A 22,368-nucleotide genomic window follows, 5' to 3' on the forward strand; every position below is an offset into this window, starting at 1 on the left:
AATTGTATCATTGATTTTTGTTCAATGGTCCATCATGGCTAGGTCGCCGTATGAAGCATTATATTCCTGGCAAGAGAAGTTGTTATCAATCGTTAGCCCTCTAATAAAGTCCTCTTGATTTTTGGGTCCTCTATTGGCAGCTAGTTCTTGGGACAGCGTAACGCGAGGCAATTTCCAGTTGTCCTCCCCGTTTCATTAGAAGGTGGAAGAAACAAAAAAATTCAAAAATAGTATAGTTTTACCCAGTTTCAAAAGTTTCAGTCTAGTAGGAGCACCTACAATTGATTTGCTTCCAATTTCATTTAAGCCTAAATGTCAGCCGGGGTATTAACAATTTGTGGTCTAATAAACATGGATTAATTGATGATACTCTGTTCTGCTATGATCAGCGACAAGAGAAGGGGGGGTGGGGTGGTGGGGTAGCCCTATGTAAAGTGATGATAGTTAATTAGTCAGTTCATAACTAAAACTTTAGAGAAAAGCTTCGACTGAACACGGTTTCTTTAAAAAGGTAATCTTTATGGGGGGCCCCAATGTTCTATTTTCTGTACATGATGAAATTGAAATCTTGGATGCTCGCTTGTGTAGTTATGTTCATTTGGACGGTTTAGATGAGCTGAATAACTAGGTATTTTTGTCAGTAGATATCAAGCAGTTGGCCAGCATCCCAGATTCTTTGGGAAACCAATAGCTTTCTTCGATGCCTTAAACTTGGAGAGGAAGTCATTAATGTTCTTATGCTGAATCAGAAGAGCATTAATCCAAAAGGAAAAAGTAAAAAGATTGCTCAAATAAATAAAAATAACAGCATGGTATTATTTATAAACGTTCATTAATAGCCGGTTATACAGGAAATTAAGGCATAATGGGTAACAAGATTGGCACGTCATTGACCAAAAGCAAGCTCAAAAAGCACAGGAAAGAAATTGAGGTAGTGACTTCAAAGGTGACTTACTCTGAGGTGAATGAAGAGCTTGAAGAAGCTTACTTGACTCCAAAATCACACGAGAGTGAGCTGACAGATGAAGAAACAGTTAATCTTGGAAAAAGGCGGTCTTCAAATGCTGAAACTGATGATGGGACTCCATCTTTTGTTTGTGAAATCTGTGTCGAATCGAGGTCTCTTTATGACTCATTCGATGTAAAGGGCTGTTCCCATTTTAACTGTACTTCATGTATTGTCCGCTACATAGCTTCCAAGCTTGAAGGCAACATAACAAATATTTCTTGCCCGCAATTGGGTTGTGAAGCAAGGCTAGAGTTTGAGGACTGCCGTTTGATCCTTCCTGATGATGTATTTGCAAGATGGGGACTTGCTCTATGTGAGTCTGCACTTGTTGGTCACAAAAAGTTCTACTGTCCGTATAAAGACTGCTCAAGCATGTTGATCGATGAAGGAGAAGCTATCAGAAAATCAAATTGTCCTCACTGTAGGAGACTATTCTGCGTGCAGTGTAAGGTTCCTTGGCATTCGGAGTTTGATTGTTCCCAGTTTCAGAAATTGTAGAATCGCGGTGAGGATGACATGTTGGTTTCTTTAGCAAAGAAGAAGAAGTGGAAGAGGTGCCCAAATTGCAGTTACTTTGTGGAAAGATCAGCCGGCTGCTTTTATATGAAGTGCAGGTCTGCTTATAATATTCTGTTCAGACTAATACCTGAAATTGGTTTATAGTATTTTACTTGATGATACCATTGAGGGTCCTTGCAAGCTTGGTCGTAAGTTTATTACACATAAATTTCTGCGTTGTCATCGTAATTTTTTTATGCTTGAAAACTTTTGACTCATATGTTTCACTATACACACACACACATCTTTTCATCCATTCAATCACCACAATTATTTTTATATCATTTTATTTAAGGTGCTTCTCATTTTGAGAAGCACATGCGGTTTCCAAATAATCATATGTAGTATTTCTTCGTTAAAATTTATATTTACAACGAAAAGACATTCAACGATGAATTTGTTAAACCACACGGTTTCTAAGCATCATTATATAATGCATTTAAACTGTACGGTTTTAAAGACATCTAAGAATGATTTTACATGTGTGTTTTTGAGGATTTTTTTGACTCTTTTTTTTTTTGATTACATGAGACTATTGCTCAAATTACAACTCATATTACATGAGAATATAACTGATATTTACAAATCAGACTATAACTGGGACCAACATACATCAATATTAATGGAGCGCTGCCCAGATTTTAACCCTCTCAAATATTCGAGGAATGTCTACTCCTCACACTTGGGTAAAGAAGCAGACTGCCTTCACTCAAATTTACTTAAGGAAGGAAGACCCCCACAATGCATTGTGGGGGTTCGAACTGCTGCTCTCCAACTCGGCCTAGGATTTTTTTGACTTAAAAAGCCTAAAGACTAAAACAGAACGCAAAAATGCAACCCACTGATTTCATTCGTTTTATTTCACAAATATAGTTTCTTCTTCACCAAGATAACATTTGTATAATTCCAGCTGTGGGCTTACTCCTACGGCTAACAATCATTTGATCTAAAGGCTGCAATTAACTGTCATTTGTAGAGGACTGCTGGTTCTTATTTTATTATCTGGTCACATGATGTCCTTATGCCCTTTGGACTTATCTTGAGCCTTGCTGGGTCATCACCAGTGATGATATCCTTCTTGTTGGGTCACCGTACGAATCAAAGTTGCTGAAGTTTCTCTGAGACATTTGATCCAGCACCTGATTCAATTCATCAAACACTTGCTTTACTAATATTTTGGGAGATGAAATTATCTAATGCAGGATCGTGTTCAAGTTTTTCTCTTTCTAAATAGAGTCATTATTGACTTGAGTTTTCCCAGTGAACTTGGGACCTTTTTCATTTTTTTGCTCACACATTAAAATGTGATGTGTATTGGGGCATTAAATGTTTTGATGGCTTACTTAATTTTACAATTGAAATGTTCTGGCATTCGGATGATATAGATGATTTTCCTTCTTCAAAGGAATGAATTGAAAGTTCAAATTTTTAAGTACAAGCTTTATCGAATCATTCTAGCATTAGCTTTTTGTGACTTGGCTTTATATCAAGTTTTGAGCTCAAAATTGTTGGCACTTATGTTCTCTGCTGGCAAGTGTCGGTTACTTGTCTTTGGTTTCTGTACTCAAATTCCTGAAAAAATTTAGCTCTGCTTCTACCAAAACTAACCATATTGTGAAGTTGAATTGATTTCTTTGTTCTGCTTCCATAAATCAATGCAGGTGCGGGAATGCGTTCTGCTACGACTGTGGAGCTCGCTTGATTACTACTACTCGGTGCCCTAGTTGTAATAATCAGAATTAACATGAACTAAGGAACCGTTTATATTTTGAAGACATCATTGCATGATGGGTTCTCTTTTTCGTTTCTTGAAACGGATAGTTAGTAGCAGAACTTATCTGGGATGATTGGTTATATAGAAATTAACGAAAAACTAGAATTTCATATGGCGTTGTTGGTGGAGAGATTGCTGTTTTGAGATGGCATTGAGTAAAAGTGAATAGAGTTTTTACTCATTATCTGTGTCGATAACTTTGAATTTTTAGTTTTTTGTATATAAATACTTGCAGCAAATGCAATTTCAAGACTGTACAGGGATTAGAATTCTCTCATTATTTCATTTGTCAACAGATAATTAGAATTTTAATTCCACTAAAACATGTCAATTTAATTTATTTAACAATAAGAAAATTATTTCTTTTTCCTGAATCTTTTTTCTTAATAATCTTTCTCTAATAAATAAATGAATTTTTCAATCTTATCAGCTAGCTCAAGTGATGTGACATTATTAATCATCCTACGAATGAACAAATTTCAGTTCAACACTCTGGACATAGATTAAATAGGGATACTTTCCAGTGGAGTATTTATTAGTATTATTACTCATAAATTAGTAAAGGTCGAAACTTACTGGATAGAATGGTCATTCTCATGTATCAGGATACGTGGTGAAAAATTACAAAATAAAGATTTTTCCATTCTGAATTCAATCGTACTGGAAACGTAAAACTGAAAAATAGGGTTAAAGGCTTTTAAAGTTGAAGAAGGCGACCAATAAAGTGTTGGCTCCACTGGTAATGGAGTCATCTTAAGTGGCTTGACTGAGTTTGTTCTTCAGTTTGAGTTGTAAGGAAGTCGTCTTTGTTGGGAGAATTTGTGCCTCCCAGTTCGAGCGGAGACTTCTAATTTAAGTTGTGGTACATGTTTAAAAGTGTCTCTCATAATTGGAACTCTCCCCAAAATATCTCGTAGTTAAGAAAAAAAAAAGTTGAAGAAGGCGCAAAACACAATCTCCGTAAAATTAACGAAAAAAAAGATGCACAAAATTAAGACACCCCAAATGAAGCCCACTCCACCGCATGATACAACAAAGAACACTGCAATTTCCATTGAGCAGTTCAATGAACAAAGAGGCCTACAATCGGCTCAAAACCTCATTAATCTGGAAGACTACTACGATGACGACGACGACTTGCATGTGCTCAATTTTCTGCCTAACGACACTCATTTTGGGAAAAGAAAGAGACCCTTTTCAGTTCATCCAATGACTGATAATGGGCAGTCTTCAAATTCCAAAAATAACGATCCTTCTTCTTTTGTTTGAGAGATTTGCATGGAGCCCAAGTCAACAAATGAGTTGTTTAGCATCAAGTTTTGCTCTTATTCTTACGGCACTGATTGTATTGTCAAGTACGTGGACTCAAAGCTGCGAGAAAGCATCACATCAATCCGCTGCCCCGTAACAGAGTGCAAGGGCGTGTTAGAGCCGGAGTAATGTCGCAAGATAGTCCCAAAAGAAGTGTCTGATCGATGGGGCAATGCTTTGTGTGAGGCTGTAATTAATGGGGCTCAAAAGTTTTATTGCCCTTTCAAAGATTGCTATGCGCTGTTGATTAATAATGGACTAAAGAATATAATATGAAGGAATCAAAGTGTCCTTATTGTAAACGAATGTTTTGTGCTCAGTGTAAGGTTCCTTGGCATGCAGGGATGAGGTGTGAAAAGTTTCGGAAGTTGAATAAGAACGAGAAAAATAGTGAAGACATGGAGTTGATAAAGTTAGCAGAGGACAAGAAGTGGAAGCGGTGCCCTCATTGCAATTACTTTGTGGAAAGATCAGCTGGTTGCTTATATAGGATGAGCAGGTCCTCTTTATTTTCTTCGGCGATTTTCTTTTTCTTTTTCTTTTTTTGATATGACATTACAGATGCAAATGATTTTAGGTTTTCTGGTTAGTTTAAAAACGATAATGATGGGGACATATAAGATAAAAAAATTTAGTATATATGTAACCCTTCAATAGACGATAATGATAATGGAACCAACAAAAAAAAAAAAAAAAACTTGCAAAAATGTATAATCTTAGGTTCATTTGATTCGCTGCCACTCGTCAAGTGTTGCCATTGCCATTTATTATTTTGGAGTAACATTTAACAGTTTTGCTATCATATATCAGCCATGCTTGGTATATTGACATGTTATAGATTATAAGTTAGAGCAGTGTGAAAAAAAAAAAAACATTTTAATTATGAAATAAAAGTTAATTGTACATATTAAAATATAATTTTTAATAATAATTTTAACAAAAATGATAAAGACATTATTATTTTTTATTTTAGAAGTGATGGATCAAATCAATTTAACTTTTAAATTATAAAATTAATATTTACCAGATAACTTAGTGTTGTATCTTTTAAATTATAATTTTCCAACTTCAATACCAAACAAGATTTAAGAATATTCATTACTTAGTTGTGAAAATTTGCAAGAACTTTTATTTCTTTGAGACCCTCATGTGAATAATTCCAAATTATACCGTACAAATATAGTTTAATAAATAATACTCAATCTCTCACTATTTTTTTTTTTAAATTTCCCTTTCTATCACCGACGTTGGTTTTAGGTGTGGAACTGCATTTTGCTACGAGTATAAATATTTATTAGTTGGATTTTTGTCAATTTACATATATAAATATTTAAACAAATTAGATTTTTTTTTGCTCAAATTCATTGCAAAATTTATTGTTTTAAATCTCTACTTCTTTTTCAATATACTTGCTTGATGGTTCGAGTATAAGTTTTACTTGAAAAGTTGTACCAAATAAAGTCTTATTTCGTCATTTTCCTCAACCCACTTGGTTTAACGGTGAGTTCGCTTTTCAAAATGCAAATTTCTATGTGAGATTAATTCTGGGGTCGGTCGGATTGAGCGTTCTAATAATTTTTTTTGGGAAAAGGACACAGAGACCCCTAATGTTTGAATAAGGGACACATAAACCCCTAACGTTTGAAAAAGGGACACAAAACCCCCTAAGGTTTCAAAAAAGACACTAAGACCCCTATTTGTTAACAAAAATTATAATTTTAAAGTGCAATTACCATTATACCATTATAGCATATTAAAAAATAATTGTTCATTGTCCAATTTATTTCTATATTATTAATAAAATTATGAATATAACTTCATTACCCAATTTTTCCATTTTATTTAGTACAATTAAGATTTTGTAATTATTGTTGTAACCAATTTTTTTATTTTTATTTTGTTGATTATATAAGTTTAAATGAAGAATTATTATTGAGAATTGTTATTTTTATTATATTAGTAATCAATTTAATTTATTTTTATTCTTGAGCAATGAATTAAATTTATTTAGTTGAAGAGAAAATTTGACAAAAATTAAATGAAAAAATTGGATAATGAAGTTATATTCGTAATTTTATTAATAATATACGAATAAATTGGACAATGAACAATTATTTTTTAATATGCTATAAGGGTATAATGGTAATTACACTTTAAAATTATAATTTATGTTAACAAATGGGGGTCTGAGTGTCTTTTTTGAAACCTTAGGGGGTTTTGTGTCTATTTTTCAAATGTTAGGGGTCTCTGTGTCCTTTATTCAAACATTAGGGGTCTCTGTGTCCTTTTCCCATTTTTTTTTTTAAATTTTCATCCTTTCATGTCGCATTTGTTTGTAGAACTCAAATGAACAAATAATGAAAAATTAAATGATGTGTAATGTATTAGTTGGATTTTTGTCAATTGAGCGTCTATATAATTATGATAAAATTCTAATCAAATAACACTTTGATTAATTTTTTGTAGTAAAAGCAAGACTGCAAGAACTCAAATGTTTGTATAAATTATTCTTTACTCGAGTGTTGGGCATCTCTTCATCTTATTTTTAGTTGAGTCCTAGAGTTTTCGAATCACTTCTTGTGATTTGTAGAGGAAAATCAATTTGATATTATTTTATTTATATGTTTTGACTTTAAATAAAGAAAAATGAATTTTTTTCCGACTTTCTTTTAAAAGCATGAGGCGGCAAGTTTATTTGTGTTTGATTATGAAAAACATTGGGATTGAGTGATCTTAATTAAAATGAAACGAAAAGGCAAATAGAGTGGCCAAAGTCTAAAAATATATATTTATTTTTAGCGAAAAATTAAATATTGAACATAAATAAATAAAAAATTAATAACTAAAATGACTTTAAATAATTTATTTACAACTTGCCTTAATGATATTGTTGTAAGTATATGTTACAACTCTTAAAATTAGTATGTTGAATAATTTTATTAGTATTTGAAATAAATAAAGTAATATTACCAAAAAAAAAAAAGTTAAAGTAAATAAAGTTAAAGTTAAAGTAATTCAACAATAATTTTATTATTGTAAAGAGCGCACAAAAATTAAATTAAATGTTTTATAATCAATATATGAGTGTGTAAACTGTAAAGTAAATAGCTACATTCAATATTGCCATCCAATATTTATTTACATTCTCCATTTGGTAAAGTGAAATAATGAAGATTCTCTCCGAGTCTCCGACGCAGCGTACAGTTACATTACCAATTTCAGAATTTTCCTTATTGAATTCAATCGTGACTGGAGTTTGCGTTTAGAGGTTTAGAATAGCTAATAGCAATCTTAAACCTGAAAAGTAGGGTTTTTAAGTTGATTAAAGCCAAAAAGAAACTCAAGATGGACACACAGAAGATTCCCCGACTTGAGATTTTGGAAGATGATGATGATGAAGTTATTATCACACACAGTTCACGAAAGGGCTCAACGAAGAAAACTGCAATTTCAGTTGAGCAGTACGATGAAGACAGAGACATCCAGTTGGCTCTCATGGCTTCTCTTAGTAACGACTTCATTAATCTTGATGATTACTATGATGATGACGAGTTGCATATACTTAACTTCGTGCCTCAAAATACACCTTTCGGTAAAGCAAAGAAACCCTTTTCAAGTCGGTCGGTGACTGAAAAAGGGCAGTGTTCAAATTCCAAAAACGAAGTCACAATCGAAGAAAGAATTGAAACTTCTTTTATCTGTGACATTTGCGTGGAACCCAAATCAACAGATGAGTCTTTTAGCATCAAGGGCTGCTCTCATTCTTACTGCACCGAGTGCATGACGAAGTATGTGGCCTCAAAGTTGCAAGAAAATATTACATCAATAAACTGCCCGGTAGCTGATTGCAAAGGCGTGTTAGAGCCCGAGTACTGCCGGGATATACTCCCAGAAGATGTGTTTAATAGATGGGGCAATGCTCTGTGTGAGGCTGTGATTCTTGGGGCTCAGAAGTTTTATTGTCCGTTCAAAGATTGTTCTGCTCTTTTGATTGATGATGGAGGAGAGGCAATTAGGGAATCAGTGTGTCCTGATTGTAATAGAATGTTTTGTGCACAATGTAAGGTTCCTTGGCATGCAGGGATTCGGTGTGCAGAGTTTCAGAAGTTGCATAAGGATGAGAGAGAACCTGAAGATATTATGTTGATGACGCTTGCTCAGAAGGAGAACTGGCGGAGGTGTCCTAATTGTAAGATATTTGTTGAGAAGAAAGAAGGTTGCAGGTATATGAGATGCAGGTCATTTTTTTCCCCACTACCTCTCATAATCTCTCTTGGATTTATAATTTCATTGATTCTGCATTTTTAAGTTGTTCTGATGTTTGTTATTTCTGATGCAATAACAGTAATCCACAGCTGTAAATGAATCTCGGCCCTTCCTTTTTTTTTTTTTTTTTTAGCATTTGCTATTCTGCCATTTTATGCATATTTTAACATAATTTACAAAAGTTCTTTCACTTGTTCAACGGCCCTCCTCTGCCTGACTTGCATAATTCTTGAACAAGAAAGATATTCAGCCTTAGGAATAGACATTACCCAAATTCAGCCCACATTTCAGCACTACATTGAAAAACCATGAGACGAGATCTGTCAAAGTGGGGATATCTTGAAACATGATTGAGAGACTGAGGTTTTAGCATTAGCCATTTAGGAATACAAGTGCCCTCCTGGCCTGAAATGAGTATGTAGTTCTGTAGTGGTCAATTGCCTAAGCAATAGCAGAGTTCAAGTTAAAATTGTTCATTTAAAACATCTAATTTTGGAAATCTTTTTGTTCTTTATCTCCAAGATGAATTGTGAAGTGGATTTAATGTGGACACCTTTAAAGAGATATTCATTTCCTCAATTAGTTTCATATGCCAAAATACTTCAAGTTTCTCTCAGTTCCACAGTTATCTAACTTTCTCTTTCTAGCTGCATAGGTGTATAATCCCTTTGGTTCATTTGATTTAATGTCACAAGAATTCAGTGAGGGCTCCATAATTTACTACGAATCTGGTTTACATGCTTGAGGTAGCAAGCTTGGAATATTTATGATGAAGCATTTGGTTTATTTTTTTGAAAAAATATGATGAGCACAAATGATGACCGAGCCTTTCTTACAGGTTTAATCATTTGCTTCATCGTGGCCTAAGAAACATGTTCCAGAACACATAATGTAATTGTACCTCTGCCAACAGCATTTTATGCCCCTTCATATAATAATCGCAAGCTCTGTTCTTAATATTGGGCAAATTCAATAAAAATGGTTTGATGAAACAAAACCATGAATGTTGAACTATTTACTCTGACTGTCTATTTTATTGGCATTGTTGTCAGGTGCGGATTTTCATTTTGCTACAATTGTGGGACTCCCTCAAATAACTACCACCATCAATACCACTATTGTACCCACTGTAAGAGCTAATGCTGCGCGGATAGTTTCCTGGGTTCCGTCGATTTCTTGTTTCTTCAAAATATGATGGCTTCAATGGTGGTTCCTGGGCTTCCATTAGTCTCTGCAAAGTGGAGCTATGGAATATTGGTCAAACTTACATGCTATGTTAATTAAGATGTTCATCACCAATTGCCTTTGGTATAATCCTAATTCGCCTGTTATATGCAAGTTAAAGTGTTAAACTTCTCTGATGGTAGTTAGCTTAATAACAAGTAGTTTCTGGAGTTTGGCATTATTTGCAAGTTAAACTTCTCGGATTTTCATCTTAAATTTAGTATTTTAATAAAGGGTAATTATTTAATGACCTTCTTTTTTTTTATTTTTTTCAAAATATATAAATCTTTTTTTTTTCAACGCTTCACTTGAAATTAACAATTTTTTCATTGATTCACTCCTGTTATAACACTGTTAAAACTTTTCCGACATCATAAAGGTAAAATTATTATTTCACAATAACATTGTTTGAAGACATAAGTGGACAGGTGCAAAATAATTTAACTTTTAAGTGGAGTTCAACAAAAAAAAATATGTATTTTTTAAAAGATGCGAAAAAAAGGTGATAGGTGGATAATTACTCTTTTACGTTTGGGGATAAAAAAGTCATTTATCTAATAAACAGTTTGAACTTTGAAGACAAAAGTGGATAGATGCAAAATAATATACTTTTGAGTGAAGTTCAGCAAAAAAAAAAAAAAAAAAGAATTGTGTATTTGTGAAAAAGTGCGAAAAAATAGGTGGTCGGTGGATAATTGACATTTAATAAATGATAAATGATTAAATAAAATTAATTTTTTTAGTATTTAAAGTAAAATAAATAAAATGATATGTAATGAAATTTAAAGTAAAATAAATAAAATGATATGTAATGAAAGTAGAATCATGTACTTATTAAATATTTAGGTTTTTTACTATCTTATATCATCATCTAAATTAAATTTTTTTTTTTATGTACGAATATGAATTAATATTTTATAAGCTATCTTAAATATGATTATATTTAAAATATGAATAACATTTTAATACAAAAACAACCTAAATCATGTCCATGAGTTTACTTTATATATTTTTCACAATATTATCCATCTTTCTAACCATTAGTTATTTACAGTGAAATATAAGTCAGTATAAAAATAATGTTTTAATGTAATGCAATACAATACAATGCAAGCTGTCAATCACATCCATAAATAAATTTTTTAATTTATTTTTCAAGTCGACTGCTTGACTTCAAGTAGTACTCTCTATTACTTGCACGATCGTGCAACAGTTAAGAAGTTTTTCTTTTGAACTTTGGACAAAACTATGGTGTAACTGTGGTACCATACCACAGCTGCACCTAACCATTAGATGCAGCTGCATACATGTACTATAACTGGATCCAATGGCTAGGTGCAGTTGTGGTATGGTACCACAGTTGCACCATAGCCAGACCCTTGAACTTTTTGGGGTAAAAAAAAAAAAAAACTCGATTACTAGGCTTCTAGTAATACCGGACAATCAATGGCATTTTGGTAAAGGATATTAACGCAAATACCATGCTCTAAGTTCTAAAGATATTGTAACGATATAGCATTATTAAGATACAATTTGGATAGTATACTATTCAAAATTAAAAATTGATTTATTTAAATATATCCAATGATGAGATTGAGGTTAACACTGTCACAAGCATGTGGGACAAGTTATATTCAGATCCTATTCAAGTTTCCGTCGGACTCGTCATAAGAGCTCAAACAAAAAAATTTAAAAAAACACTTAATGGGTTGATTCAAGAAACTTGAGTTCAATCAAATTTATGGAGACCCGTTGAAGGAATCACATGTATAAATGCATAATTTGGATTTTTGAAGTTTCCAAATAATCACTTCTATGAAATAAGAAGTTGGCTTGCATATTATAGCAGGAAAATATACTACTTTGCTTTTTTTTTTTTTTTTATACTTTCTCGTTTCTTAAAGAATGTAGAGGAGAAACAAATCGTTTATTTCTCTTTTAATTACTGGGTTTCCATTTTAATCGATGTAAGGCATTTAAGTCGATTAAAATTTTGATTTGATTTAGATTCTTTCCTATTTACTTAGATTATGATTTTGATTTAGATTCTTTCCTATTCGCTTAAATTACAATTATGATTTGATTTAGATTCTTTCATATTTACTTAGATTAGGATTCCAATTTAATTTCGGTTTAGGATTTATTTCCAAAAATTCTTGTAACCAACCGTATATAATGTACTCACATCCAATAAATATTCATATTAATTTTGATACAATTGGCGAGAGAGTTAATTATCTTTAGTTCTTAAACAAACTCTTTAAACTTATCAAATTTCTGTGACGTTCAAACTCTCAATTTATCAATCAGACATTCATAGCTGATTGTGGCATCCTCACATACAAAGGTTCGTGTTTTCATTGAGCATCGGGTTGCGGTTCCGTTCAATTATATGTTTAGATTTGATCTTGAATAATAAATTGATTAGAGTCGTGTCAGTTTTTAGAGGGATTCGTATCATCCAATCTTTTTCAAAATACCAATAATATACTCCACTAATTTATTTTACCTCAGAGAGGTGAATAATTTTGCATAAATATACTTCTAAGAGGTGAATAAAGTGAGAAATATAGTAAATAAAAAGTTGTAAATAAAAGAGTGATGATACAACTATAAACACGTTTGTATAAATAATATGATATAAACTTATACAATATATTATCATTAGTTGAATTAAAAATATGATAGGACTCATATGATTTACTTTTATTTTTTACTTTTTTAATTAATCAACATATCTTACTACAATAATTTCTACAAACTCTTTACACAAATGATTGTGATTCTATAACTATCGAAAATAACAAATACTTGGTTAGGTCAAGAATAATTTACTTTATTTCCAATTTTCATGACATATTTTATTGATAAATCATAAGTCAAATAAATATATTTAATTTTAAATAAGGACAATGTCATATACTTTGGGGTAGGGGTGGGCAAATTACCTGACCTAATCCGATTCGACCCAAACCGACTCGAAAAATTTCAGGTTCAAATTGGATGAGTCGCAAAGGAAACCCGATCGGAAGAAAATGGTGAAACCCGATTGGGTTGTGATCGGATCGGGTAATATCGATCTAATTTGAAAACCCGATCGGGTTTCTGAAAAAAAAAAAAAAAAAAACTAAACCTAAACCTAAGCACACAAACGCCAAGTTGATCTGCTATGCCATACACACAAACTCAAATTCACATTTTACAATACACACACAAGAGACAAACACAACTCTCCCACTACACAAAGCACATACACAGTCACTCACACCCAACACCAAGTCGCCAATGGAGGCCACACAAACCAGCCACAGCCTCACCCTTAAGAAGCGTTTGATCTGCTATGCGTCTCCACGCTCGTCTGCTGCTACGCATCCGCCGGTCCGCAATCTACTGCCGTGCACCCGATCTGGTCCTGGATTTGTTGTTGCTTGTCCGCCCGTCTGCTGTTGTGCGTCTGTGGCCACCAATCTGCTGCCAACTGCCGAGTGCCACTGATCTGTTGCCAACCCGACCCAAGTTTCTCCCCATTAGACTTTGAGAGCTTGAGTTTGAAACTTTGATGGTGTACAATTATATATGGTAACTATAGTATATAGCAAATACCAACTAACCCGATTCCACCCGAATTCAATCCGAATTTACAATTCGATCCGATCCGATTTAAATTCAGATCAAGTTGTAAGTTCGGATTATATTCAAATTAATTTTTACCCAATCCTAATAACCCAAAATTCAATCGAATTGACTCAAACCCTATCCAATTCCAATTTTGCCCACCCCTACTTTCGGGTTAAGCGGTTATGTGAAAACACAATCAATGAAGTCAAGGCATATTTTTCGAATTTCGAGTACTTTGATGTATGTGGGGCTAGCGCCCACCAGCACAGTTTCCTTATAGGATATTAAATGATAATCTTTTTCATAAAGGAAACACGAAAGAGCCTAGAATTCAATTTTCAAGAGTTGGTTCGATTTTCCATGACTGAAAACGAAATGGCGTCTTCAACAAGATCCGAAACAAGCCGTTCTTTCGTCTGCGAAATCTGCGTCGAAACCAAGCAAAGGAACGAGTCATTCAGCATCAAGGGTTGCTCCCACACGTACTGTGTAGACTGCACAGTCAAGTACGTGGACTCTAAGTTGCAAGAAAACGTCACGTCAATTGGCTGTCCGGTAGCAGATTGCGGTGGCTCGTTAGAGCCCGAGTATTGTCGCGACATACTCCCCGAAGAGGCGTTTGATAAATGGGGCAAAGCCCTGTGTGAGTCCCTGATTCCCGGGGCTCAGAAATTTTATTGCCCTTTCAAAGACTGCTCTGCCCTTTTGATCGATGATGCTGGAGAGGCTATAAGGGAATCCGAGTGCCCGAATTGCCACAGATTGTTTTGTGCACAATGTAAGGTTGCTTGGCATGCAGGGATTGAGTGTGCTGATTTTCAGAAGTTGCATAAGGATGAGCCGGAGAGTGAAGATATTATACTAATGAAGCTCGCTCAGAACCAGAAATGGAATAGGTGTCCTAACTGTAAGTTCTATGTTGAGAAGAAGGATGGTTGCTCGTATATCAGGTGCAGGTCAGTTTTATTACATATGTGCTTTCCGCTTATGGTTAATTTCAATTCCATGATTCCATTTGTTTAATTGTAACATGGCACACATTAACTTTCCCCATGCTAATTGCGATCTGTTGGGTATGATCCTTCTATTCTATGCCTCCTTTATTTACTTTCACATTGCATTAGCAGTGAAGAATCTGTTGATTGGGTGTGGAGCCTAATTTTAATAGATTGAGCAGCATGAGTTCGAGCGTAAATCTCTGTAATCTCTTCTAAATCCTGTCGCGGCTGACAGTGGAAGTAACTCTCACTGTCTCACATTGAGAGGAGAGGAGAGTTTTAATCCATAACAGAATTCAGCCTTAGTAGTTTATTTTTCTTGTGAGATTGAGGTAGATTGGAGTTTGGTTACAATATGTCATGTCTTAAGAGTTTAGAGCAGCTTCTTGAGCTCTAACTAGATCTCATTACCTTTGAAACAATTTCATACGGAATATATTGAAGTTAAAATTGTTAAACTGTTATGCATGTAGTATTTTTCACTTCACTTTCAGCCACATATAGTAATTAACTAATTTATTCTTCCTTGGATAAACTAATCACCCTGCAGGTGTGGACATGCGTTCTGTTATCACTGTGGAGTTCAATTAAGTACTGTTTCTCATGGTTATTATTGCCCCAGCTGTAACAAGTAGTCGTCCATTTTGTTACCAAGCATAAGATGATGGATTTTTGTGTGAGGAGAACCGTAGTATATGATTATCTCAGATGGTCCCGAGAAATGATTAATTCCATATAGGTGTTTTACTGGTGAAATTTTCTATTTAAAGATGCATATGATCAAGGGAGTGGAAGCTTTTTTTTTAGCATCACTTTTGCAGTTTTGCTCTTGTTACCTCTGAACATATTGTGAAACTTCATTCACTATTATATATATAAAGATGGCATTGCTAATGGATTTAGTAACGGTGCGGTTGTAACTGCTGTGTGGTATTTATGACAGCTATTTTAGCTAGGATTTTTGAACTGCCTACGAATTGTCCTCAAGTGCTGCAAGTCGTGCCTTGGGCAAGTTGTGCCTTCGCTGCATTGCGAAGCAAAGCTTGCAGCATGCCATATTTGGGTTACAGAGACTATGGGAGAGTGCTGCTTATTTGGCACCCCCAAAAGTTTTATATTATGCACTTGAAATAACATGGCTGTCGCCCATTATTCAGAATCTCTAAATCATCTCCATTAACGCTTACTAGTCGGGATTTATCAATAATTTTTGAAATTTTTGTTTCAGAAAAAAATTATTTAGCAGCATAACTTGATTAACAAGTTAAACTAGAGATGTTTAAATGAGAGTTGTAGGCATTGTACCAAACCATCAGCAAAAAATAACGTAGCATTCATACAGCTATTTTATATTTTCTTGTTTCAGTTCAAAACAGGAAAAAACTTCTAAGCAACGTAAATTCTTGTTTTTTTTTTTAATACTATTAGCAGCCTAATTTGATTAGCAAGTAAGTCATAGAAGTAACAAATTATAGAGAAAGCTAGAAAGTTGCTAGTTAGTGTTTGGTATTGTTGAGTAATAAAAAGTACCAGTCAGGCATCCCCCCATATCCTATCGGGGGGCGAATCTCCTCGGCTGAATGTTATGAGCAGATTCTTGGTAGTATATCATTTATGGAGCACGTATCGACCAGAAATGAATACCGACCAAAAGTGCATACCAATCAGGTACTTGTCACTTAGAGAGAGGGCACGATCTCACACCCACGCAATAGTTTCGCTACGCCCCAAACTGTTGGGGAGAACACGATGCCCCACGTTTACCCACGTTCGGTGGTTGAAGACCCGTTAAGGCCCTTGATCACCCAAGTATAACGGGCATGGAAAATGCTCTGAGAAAGTGGGACGATTGTCTATAAAAACTGAGAAATTGATTGAGAATGGGACCCAAAAAAAAAAGAATGGAGGGGAAGACTTTGCCAAATTAATACCAGAAGTTAACTACATAAGAGTCTTGAATATATTTTTCTTTAACAACATTGCAGTTAGTGTGCATGAACTAAAATCATACCGTTTTTCCGGAAACCCCGCATACTGACTTAAGTAATGGAGGATTTGCGCCAAAAAAACAATCGCGCCTCTGATTTGTTTCTGTGCACGCAGGTCTGGAAAGAAGCGAAAGGGTGATTTGAGTCTCAGGAGCTCGGGTAATTGCGAAAGCTTGTGTAGTGCCACCTTTTCGTCATTGTCAATACAACCGTTGGTGAGCCAATTTGGTCGGGCAAAGGGCAGCCATATTTCAGCATCAATAGGTATAACTTATCTAATAGTGAAAAATGCTTATTTAATCCTATAAGCTCTTTTTAAAATTTTTACCATTGTTTGGTTGTATTTTGAGTATAATTTTTAGAAATTAAATAAATTATTTTACCTCTATTTATGGAGCTCAAATTTTAAAATTTTAAAGTAGTTGTAAAACTCTTTTAAAGAATTTTTATTTAAAGTAGTCGCAGTTTATTTTATAATTTTATTTTATTACTTTCATAATATAATTTAAAAAAATTTTCTATAAAAAAAAACTCTTGTTAATGATTAAAAGACTCAAATTTTTTTTAGTAAAAATTCTACTAAAATTTCAAGCGCATAGTCGATCAAAAAATTACACTTTCAATGGTCAACAGCGGTCAATATGCCTTTTTAATGACGGAACGGAAATTAACTAAGTTGGGGAGTGTGGTGTAGACTTGCAATAAATTTAATAATTTATGAATACATTGTAGTTTTTCAATAAGTGTTGGTGAAAATGATATTTTCAACCCATTAAATTATTAACATCAAGGGCGAAAGCGTACTTCATATTCATCCACAACCAACCGCGGACTCGAAGGCACGGAGGGTCTTAAAACCTTTTTTTCACTAATAAATTGTTTGAATTGTAAAAACTAAAAATAACGAAAGATATTAAAAGAAAAAATTTGCCTTTATTTTGTATGTTGCCATTATTATGTATGTATCATGTAAAACTTTAACCTTCGCCAAAGACAGTTCGTTTTCTGCTGACATTATTACTACTCTCAGAGTGTCAGGCCAAAATCAAATTCGAAATCTCTCTCCTTCGGCAATCTCCGTTTGTTCATCAACAAAAAGGTGAGCTTTTTCGATCTCCCATAAACCCAAGTTATTTTTTTTCTTTTTTTTTCTCCGAGGGTCTCGAAATATAGAATTGATGGCTGATTTTGAGGCATTATGCTGCGGTTGGAATTGAAGTTGAGCAGTTATAATTTAAAAAATACGGTATTAAAGTGTTTGGTGAATATTAATTGATAGTTTAAAAGTTATATTGATATAATTTTTCACTAAAATTATAAAAAATTTGTTACATGTTTAATAATTTTATCAAAATTATTATTTAAAATTTATATTTAATATAAATTATTATTATTTTATAGTTACTTTTTTTTTTCACACAGCACCTTAATCTCACCTATATTGTGTGGGCTTCAATTTTTATGTTTTTTTTTAAATTTAGGCTATGGCTACGTTGGAGCAGATCTACGATGGAGCATGAATCTCAACCACACATGCAAAGTGATAAATAATAAAAAATTCATTATAATTTTGATCGTGTGGTTATGAAGGGGTGCTCTACATTAGAGCAACTCCAACGTAGCCAAACCCTTTTATTTAATGTTTATTTTAATATCTAATTGAGGGTAATAATAACAATAATGTAGGTCCTTTTGGGATGATGGTCTTTTTTATGAGATAAATGACATTACTTCTTTGGACTTGTAATTTTTTTTTTTGGTTTTATTTATTTACTGATATAGTTGCTTTGTATTTTGGTGATTGATTCCAAGTAAAATATTTAATATATTATGCGCATTTTTCATTGCTTAAGTGTGTGGAGTTGATGAAGACTGACATGGCTAGTACCAAGAGCAAGGGCAAGAGGCCCATTGTCGAAGATAATGTTGGCAGCCAGCCAAGAAGGAAATTAACCGATGTTGCCACCTCAAAACCTGATGGTCATGCTAGGACAAACTATTTGTAAGTGTCTATACATTTTGATCATTGTAAGATTATTATCCATGTCCATAAAAGTTTTTGTCGTTTTTGACTAATTAGTTGAGCCTAATGAGCAGGGGTGAGGCTGAACGGGTTAAGAAAATGGATAATACGAAGACAGTGGATGTGAAGGTGAGGTTATATATATATATATATTTGATTTTGAAAGAGAGTAGGATATCAAGGTTCATGAAGTTGCTTTGAGGCAGGCGGTCATGGAAGTACTGCCATATGGTTGTGTTTTGTGGACTCAATTTTGCAATCCCAGTATAGTTTTCCTTTTAAAAAACTTGCATGTTAAGCACATCGTTTGCAGGTTTCTGTAGAAAAAACTCAAGCTATGGCCAGTAAAGGTAAGATGTTGCAGACTGAAAAACCACTGAATAAGCATGGTGATGAACTGGCGATAGTGTTGGAGCAGCTTAAATCAGTTGAGAACACAATGTCATTCATCGATGACAGGTTTGGTAGCTTAACAGAATCACTCACGGAACTGAAACAACGTATTTCAACTGTACCTTGCAAAGGATCATATGCAAGTCCTCCCAAGTCTGGAATAGTGTATGGCCCTTTTATATGTGAGATTTGTGCTGAACAGAAGACTGTGCATAAGTCATTTCACATTAAAGGTTGCTCTCATGCATACTGTACAGACTGCATGGTCAAGTACGTGGCTGCAAAGTTGGAGGAAAACATTACAGCTATTCGTTGCCCAGTTGTAGACTGTAGAGGCTTGTTAGAGCCTGAGTATTGTCGTGATATACTTCCTCAAGATGTATTTGATAGGTGGGGGGCTGCTTTGTGTGAGGCTGTGATTCCTGGGGCTCAAAAGTTTTATTGTCCATTCAAAGATTGTTCTGCGATGTTGATTGATGATGGAGAAGAGGTTATTCAGGAATCAGAGTGCCCTAATTGTAGGAGATTGTTTTGTGCTCAATGTCAGGTTCCTTGGCATTCAGGGATTAATTGTGTAGAGTTTCAAAAGTTGAATAAGGATGAGAGAGAGAGAGAAGATATACTGTTGATGAAGGTGGCTCAAAAGGAGAAATGGAAGAGGTGCCCTAATTGTAGGTACTATGTGGAGAAAAAAGACGGTTGCATGTATATGAAGTGCAGGTCAGTTTTCTGATCCATGACTTTTAATGACTTATATTCTGTGGCTTTTGCTTTCGTTGTCTTATTTTATCATACTTGTTTAATCATTAGTAGACTTCTTATATATTTATATCTATGCCGTTGGAAACGAATTTTAGGCTTTTTGTTAGCATTGCAATTCGTTTCAACTTTGAACATAATTCATACATATTCATTTTTTTTTCTTAATAGCATTGCAATGTGTTTAATTTGTAACATAACTCACACGAGTTCTTATTGCTCACTAAGTGTTCTCTGATTCTTGCCTCTGGTGCATTTGATTCTTCTTAATTAACAGTAAATTATAAAGTAATTCAGCTCAAATTTAGACATTACCCGATTTCAGCCCACTTTTCATCATATTGCTGCCTCTGCCAGTGCTTATCTTGTCTACATTAACATAACCTGAACTCATTCTAAATCTGGATTCTATAGATACAAGTTAGTGGATGATGTTCTTATCACTAGCCATATAATACAAGTGTCATCCCTGCTCAAGAGGTGAAGTAATGGGTTTTTTAATTTTCCAGTTCTTCAGTAAGGTAAATTAAGTAATAAATTCAGGTTATTAAATCCTTCAGAAGAAAAGGGTTCTTCATCTAGTAGGTGACCTGTGTAATGGTTATGATTTCGACATAGTCATAGGTGGCACACTAAAGATCAATTAATGACTATAACTACTTGTAGTAACGTCTTAACAGAAAATGCTTTCTTTTATATTGTGACTGGCAGAGAACAGGACCTAATTTGAAGATAAATATAGTTGCTGACATGGTAATTTGCTCACAAATGATTAATCTCTCCCCCTCTCTGTAAATAGGTCACTTCCTCAAATTGTCTCCCCAATTATTGGCACCGAGTCACAAGTTCCGCTCTTAATAGTAGATAGTGTTCATTGTGTGTTTATTTTGCCTCAAAAAATTTGTGTTTACAAACATTACCTTTTAATAGGAGTGACAATTATCAGTTGTGCAAATGTAGAATTGTTTAGTTTGATCTGATGACTTTGTCTTATACCTTACAGAAGTTCAACATAATTTTTATTTTCTTCCCCTGCGACTGTTTTCTGAAATCATATATAATTTTCTACACAATTAAGGAACTTAGGAAGTATTCATCACTCCACTTAGTCAGTAGAATGCCCGCACGATTACTTTAACAGAAAAATTAACCAGTTTGATTCTAGAGAACCATGAATTCTCTATAGTATGTCCTCTCACATTTCCCCCTTTTTAATTGCATTATTCACAGGTGCGGCACTGCATTTTGTTACAGATGTGGAACTGCATCGGACAAATTCAATGATCAATATCATTTTTGTAGTGTCTGTAAGGGTTAATGTGATGCAGATACTTGAACACCCTTTTCTTTGGAGAATTGCATTTTGCATACGGCTTTGTCTTGTAATTATGGTCCTTTTACATATGATGGCTGAGATGTATTCTATCTCCAGTTCTAAACAGAGCTATTCGATATTTATGGAACTTATATACAATTTAGTAGATACAAATTTCTGCTTGAAACCTTTATGTTCAAATTCAGTCCCTTATTTGGAAGAATTAAACATCCCTGAGAGTTTCGCTGCCTGGTCTCAAGCAGTTTGATAGTGTTATATCTGGGAACTTCAGCTTAGGCGTTAGAATTGCAGTTCTTTCAGCCCTATGTTGAAGGTTCTTTGGAGTTATTAAACCATACTTTTTAAACATTATGAATCACTTTGAATATCAAGATATATTTTCCGTATTATTATCCAACTTGCATTGAACAAATGTATGTTCGACGGAAGTTGATATTTTTGCTAGCCTTAATTTGCTATTCGTGCAATCTGACTAAATTCAAAAACCAACCTGCACAGATAGGTTTCTGGGACTCCCCTGTGAATATTGAATAGGTTGTGCCAATCTTCAGAGCCTGAAACTTACTCGGTAAACTACATTGACTTTGATAAGTTGGCCAAGAATTTTTTAGTCATGTATTTTCAATGCAATTTTTTTTTTTTTTTTGGGGGGTTCTACATCAAACTGAACCATACAATGCAATTTGTTCATCAATTGTGAATTTGTGATATTAAACAACAGAAAAAGGGGAAGGTTTGATTATCAACACAAAGTCAGCTGGAAAAACGTGATAAAGTGACAATTACAAAAGCTTTGATGTTCATTGAGTATTGTCATAATCATCATCCACATCCACTGACTAGTAACTAGAACACCTATTGATTATTCATTATTCCGCCAGCTAATACTTAACTCATACAATTCTGTCTACAAAAGCAGATGCTTTATTTGCTGGAACTGGGTGGGAAAAAGGAAAAGACCTCAAGGTTACGCGAATTAGTGATCAAATGAATGAAATGACTCTTGACCTTTTTTTTTTTCACTAATAAAAATCAAGTATTTTGCTACATTATCCGGTTATATTTTATTTTACCGTGATATTTCATAGAACATATCTTAGTCAAAATGAAA

The 22,368-nt window shown here is 34.0% G+C and overlaps 4 protein-coding genes across 5 annotated transcripts; all 4 read left to right on the forward strand.

The window, feature by feature from the left end:
• The first annotated feature begins 6 nt into the window (after nt 1–6).
• On the forward strand, nt 7–3,473 carry LOC18054731 (E3 ubiquitin-protein ligase RNF144B). The gene is made up of 2 exons (XM_024178333.1): nt 7–1,623; nt 3,229–3,473. Exon 1 carries the CDS (start codon nt 866–868, stop codon nt 1,505–1,507), a length of 642 nt encoding a protein of 213 aa, XP_024034101.1. The 5' UTR covers nt 7–865; the 3' UTR covers nt 1,508–1,623; nt 3,229–3,473.
• A 4,524-nt stretch (nt 3,474–7,997) lies between these two features.
• On the forward strand, nt 7,998–10,071 carry LOC18054733 (probable E3 ubiquitin-protein ligase RNF217). Its single transcript, XM_006452838.2, has 2 exons — nt 7,998–8,890; nt 9,971–10,071. Exons 1-2 carry the CDS (start codon nt 7,998–8,000, stop codon nt 10,056–10,058), a joined length of 981 nt encoding a protein of 326 aa, XP_006452901.2. The 3' UTR covers nt 10,059–10,071.
• Nucleotides 10,072–14,055: 3,984 nt separating this feature from the next.
• Nucleotides 14,056–15,639, forward strand: LOC18054734 (E3 ubiquitin-protein ligase RNF144B). 2 transcript variants are annotated; one of them, XM_024178313.1, is made up of 2 exons: nt 14,056–14,716; nt 15,309–15,639. In XM_024178313.1, the coding sequence occupies exons 1-2, from the start codon at nt 14,121–14,123 to the stop codon at nt 15,391–15,393; spliced, it is 681 nt and encodes a 226-aa protein (XP_024034081.1). In that variant the 5' UTR covers nt 14,056–14,120; the 3' UTR covers nt 15,394–15,639. The 2 variants fall into 2 exon arrangements, with proteins under 2 accessions (XP_024034081.1, XP_024034082.1); XM_024178314.1 differs by having other exon boundaries at nt 14,056–14,710.
• Nucleotides 15,640–17,659: 2,020 nt separating this feature from the next.
• On the forward strand, nt 17,660–21,491 carry LOC18054736 (probable E3 ubiquitin-protein ligase RNF217). Its single transcript, XM_006452841.2, has 5 exons — nt 17,660–17,845; nt 18,600–18,748; nt 18,844–18,898; nt 19,083–19,882; nt 21,152–21,491. The coding sequence occupies exons 2-5, from the start codon at nt 18,612–18,614 to the stop codon at nt 21,237–21,239; spliced, it is 1,080 nt and encodes a 359-aa protein (XP_006452904.1). The 5' UTR covers nt 17,660–17,845; nt 18,600–18,611; the 3' UTR covers nt 21,240–21,491.
• The last annotated feature ends 877 nt before the right edge of the window (nt 21,492–22,368 follow it).

This window comes from Citrus clementina, unplaced genomic scaffold, assembly GCF_000493195.1.
Source record: "Citrus clementina cultivar Clemenules unplaced genomic scaffold, Citrus_clementina_v1.0 scaffold_1, whole genome shotgun sequence".
Classification (NCBI taxonomy): domain Eukaryota; kingdom Viridiplantae; phylum Streptophyta; class Magnoliopsida; order Sapindales; family Rutaceae; genus Citrus; species Citrus x clementina.

Excerpts from the sequence above, each read along its gene's own strand:
- LOC18054731 (XM_024178333.1), top strand. The coding sequence starts at position 866 with ATGGGTAACAAGATTGGCACGTCATTGACCAAAAGCAAGCTCAAAAAG.
- LOC18054733 (XM_006452838.2), top strand. The coding sequence starts at position 7,998 with ATGGACACACAGAAGATTCCCCGACTTGAGATTTTGGAAGATGATGAT. Across the intron at positions 8,891-9,970 it reads TGCAGGTATATGAGATGCAG|GTGCGGATTTTCATTTTGCT; the intron begins GTCATTTTTTTC and ends CATTGTTGTCAG.
- LOC18054734 (XM_024178313.1), top strand. The coding sequence starts at position 14,121 with ATGACTGAAAACGAAATGGCGTCTTCAACAAGATCCGAAACAAGCCGT. Across the intron at positions 14,717-15,308 it reads TGCTCGTATATCAGGTGCAG|GTGTGGACATGCGTTCTGTT; the intron begins GTCAGTTTTATT and ends ATCACCCTGCAG.
- LOC18054736 (XM_006452841.2), top strand. The coding sequence starts at position 18,612 with ATGAAGACTGACATGGCTAGTACCAAGAGCAAGGGCAAGAGGCCCATT. Across the intron at positions 18,749-18,843 it reads CATGCTAGGACAAACTATTT|GGGTGAGGCTGAACGGGTTA; the intron begins GTAAGTGTCTAT and ends CCTAATGAGCAG. Across the intron at positions 19,883-21,151 it reads TGCATGTATATGAAGTGCAG|GTGCGGCACTGCATTTTGTT; the intron begins GTCAGTTTTCTG and ends CATTATTCACAG.